Source organism: Octopus bimaculoides, chromosome 15 (genome assembly GCF_001194135.2).
Source record: "Octopus bimaculoides isolate UCB-OBI-ISO-001 chromosome 15, ASM119413v2, whole genome shotgun sequence".
NCBI classification, from domain to species: Eukaryota; Metazoa; Mollusca; class Cephalopoda; order Octopoda; family Octopodidae; genus Octopus; species Octopus bimaculoides.
In genome coordinates, this window is record NC_068995.1 from 10,373,256 (window position 1) to 10,377,230 (window position 3,975).

The 3,975-nt window shown below is 34.0% G+C and overlaps 1 protein-coding gene across 2 annotated transcripts in view; it reads left to right on the top strand.

Annotated features, from left to right (window-relative positions):
* Positions 1-3,975, top strand: part of LOC106883454 (QRFP-like peptide receptor) — a 387,136-nt gene that overhangs the window by 262,277 nt on the left and 120,884 nt on the right. For both annotated transcript variants that reach the window (XM_052973172.1, XM_052973171.1), the window contains one exon: positions 3,160-3,267. In XM_052973172.1, the coding sequence (XP_052829132.1) occupies positions 3,160-3,267 (108 nt within the window). The remainder of the gene's footprint in view (positions 1-3,159; positions 3,268-3,975) is intronic.

Below are 3,975 nucleotides of genomic sequence, written 5' to 3' on the forward strand. Positions count from 1 at the left end.
GTGTGTGTACTATTTACATTATTTACATTTGACGGATATTTGTCCTCATCTTGTTTGTTAACACAACGTTTCGGCTGATATACCCTCCAGCCTTCATCAGGTGTCTTGGGGGGAATTTCGAACCTGGATTTTCTTTCCTAAGGTATTTTTCGATGTTGTTGTTGTTGTTATTATTATTATTCGATTCCAGGCAGTGACTTGAACAATAATAATAATAATAACAACAGCAACATCGAAAAATACAGCAAACTGTAAATTAAGCATTATGGTGTGAAGTACATATTTGGTAATTTAATAAAATGGCTTTTATCCAGAAAATAATAATAATAATAAATTGTGTAGATATTCTTAATAAGCTTCCTTATAAGATAATTCTATGAATCAGCCATCAAATTTGATGACTGCTACAATAGGAGACCGGAGTCATTCACTTACCTGCACTAAATGGTTCTTATTAATATTAGGACATCACCTACATCACAATGGTTTTCAGTGAAGTTATTGCATTGTGTGGATGCCGATTAGTCTCCCTTCCAAGAACTCTCCAAAAGTAGATTTCCATAGGATCTAAATCTGGTGAGTTTATAGGCCGCAAGTTCGGTGTTAAATGACCGTAAATATTATCTGGCATCTATTTTTGAGTGATGCAGGCTTTATGAGAAGGTTGTAAGTCTTGTTGAAACACATATGGCCTTCCGTTGCGTACTTCATCTATCCCAGCACCTCAACGTATCCAGCGGCATTAATTCGACTTTTAATTTTAGTTAACTTTTTTCTCACCAGGGACAAACCAAATCATGTCATGTTCGTAAGAGGCTTCAATCCTGTTGTAGATGTTTGGTACGGATCAAACACTTTTCCTGTATCTTGGCAAACATGAATTGGTCGCTACCCTACACATACGACTTGTACTGAATTTCTTCTTTCTTTCTTTATTGCCCACAAGGGGTTAAACATAGAGGGGACAAACAAGGACAGGCAAATGGATTGAGTCGATTATATCGACCCCAGTGCGTAACTGGTACTTATTTAATCTACCCCGAAAGGATGAAAGGCAAAGTCGACCTCGGCGGAATTTGAACTCAGAACGTAGCGGCAGACGAAATACCACTAAGCATTTCGCCCAGCGTGCTAACGTTTCTGCCAACTCGCCGCCGTATTGAATTTCTTGGTACACCACAGTTCCAATAATCCTCTGACATCTGAATTCTTTGGTGACGGCTGCCATCGATTTTCGTAAACCATCACCGATATTTTGAGCCTGTTGAGCGAACTGCAGTGTCCTTATCATACACGAGCAATTAGAATGTTTTCTTTTTCTTTCTGAATACTGTTGAAACATCCCAGGCACAGGCTTCCAATTTCATCAGAACTTTCTGAACAAAACATATTGCAACATTTAAAAAGTTGACAATTTCTAAATCGCTCTGTGGCAACAATGGCTGCGCGTCTTTCCATATCATTTTGTTAGCATCTTATCTGCCATTGGGGAGCCGTAAGATTTAATTGCTCTAAAGAGAGTAATATACTGACAATTAAGTGTCCTCAAATACCTTCGCACCATGTGTGTGTATAACTATATACATATGTATATATATATATGCAAATATATGTATATATACACATGTGTATTTACATATATATATATATATATACATATATCTCTCAATATATATATATATATAGATATATATATATATATATATAAATACATATATAATGTATACATATACATTTATATATATATATACATATATATATATACATATACATACGTATACATATAGTTATATATACATGTGTGTATATATATGTATGTATACGAATATGTATGTCTATAAATATATATTACAGATATATATACAAGCATATATATGCATGTGTATATATATATATATATATATATATATATATATATATGTATGTATATATACACACACACACTCACACACACATGCGTATATCTATCAGCAAAGTACCCTTACAATGAAAAACTTCCAGATGTCATGATAATACAGCGAAGAAAATTAAACTTTACACTAAATTAGACGAAGCAGACATTTAATTAACAATACATCTGCTCAGTATATTATCTTACATGAATACTATGTGAGTCTTTCATTGGCAAATTAATTTAAGACATTTCACATTAATTACTTGTTGCATTGTGATAATACAACAATCACGTGATAATTAATTTGAGGTGCAAGTGTCTTAAACATAGACATACCGTTGCTTCGGAATCAACAACGACAACAGGAACAATATCAGTGCCACTTGTGTCTCTACCAGCGAACTGCTGGTAAATGCTTCATCCCTGTTTTGTTCTTTTTTCATTTAGCTGCGGCCATGCTGTGGAACCGGCTTGAAGTCTTTTCTCCAGTACTTAAGTATTTATAGTCGAACAAACTGATCCCATTACTTTTTATTCTATCATTTGTCTTTTGATGAACTGCTAACTAATGGAAATATAAACAAACCAATAACGGTTGTCAAACGGTGGTTGGGGACAAGCACAAACTCAAAGAAATACACACATACATATACATGAATACATTCATGTATAAATATATGTGTGGGGGGTGTATGAATGCGCATGGCCCATTGGTTCGAGCGTCGGGCTCACAATCACATGGCAGTGAGTTCGATTCCCGGACCGGGCTGCGTATAGCGTTCTTGAGCAAGACACTTTATTTCACGTTGTTCCAGTTCATTCGGCCGTAGAAATGAGTTGCAATGTCAAAAGTGCCAAGCAGTATCAACCTTTGCTCTTTCCCTTGGATAACACTGGTGGCATGGAGAGGAGAGGCTTGTATGCATGAGTGACTGCTGGTCATCCTTAAACAACCTTGCCCGGACTTGTTCAGCTTCGGTGAAATTCGACCCTGCTTTCGATAAACTTCATTATTCGGTATCGTCTGCTCAGTATTTTTCATAAAATCAAATGAAAACAGAAAGATGGAAAACACACACACACACACACACACACACACATACACACACACACACACACACACACACACACACACACACACAATACGACGAGAAAAATAAAATATTTAAGAAAATCTATTAAATATTCTGTTGCTTCTGTAGAATTTTCAATGAATTTTATATTTCTTATTTTTCTTATTAGTTCTCTTATTATTCTCCTTCCAGATTGTTCTTATGTTGATGATGATTCTAGCGGCTTTTGTTATTTGCTGGCTGCCTTATCAAATCTCCATTCTATATTCAGAGTACAGATCTGCAGGAGTAGCTACACCGGTAACATATGGCTTTACTTAACTATTTCGTTGACATGTGTGTGTGTGTGTGTATATATATGTGTGTGTGCGTAGGTATCATAGAGGGAGTGTATGCAAGTGAATGTGTGCATTAGTGTGTGCGTGTGTGAATGTTTGACAGGTTATAAAGTGAAATAGGTTGGTTTTTTTTGCTTTACAAAATTCACAATAAATTTTGAGCTAAATTCAATTTATTGTATTGTTTTAGTGTCGACAAAGGAATAAACAAAAAAAATAGAATTAAGTCATTTCAATTGTATTCGCCGTGGGTCACTCACAGCAGTCATTTCAAATTGTTTAGCCAGAGATTTCAACAAATGTAAGCAAATACACACACACACACACACATATATAAGTATTCATATATGTATATGTACGTATGTATATACACATTTACATATATACACACATTTGTGTATATATACATGGATGTATACAAACACATATATACATGTGTGGATATTTATGTACATATATATATATATATATATATATGTAATATACATATAGGTGTATATGTATATGCAAATATATATACGTATATATATATATATATGTGTGTGTGTATATATATATATATACATATGTGTGTGTGTGTATATATATATATATATACATATGTGTGTGTGTATATATATATATATATATACATATGTGTGTGTGTATATATATATATATACATATGTGT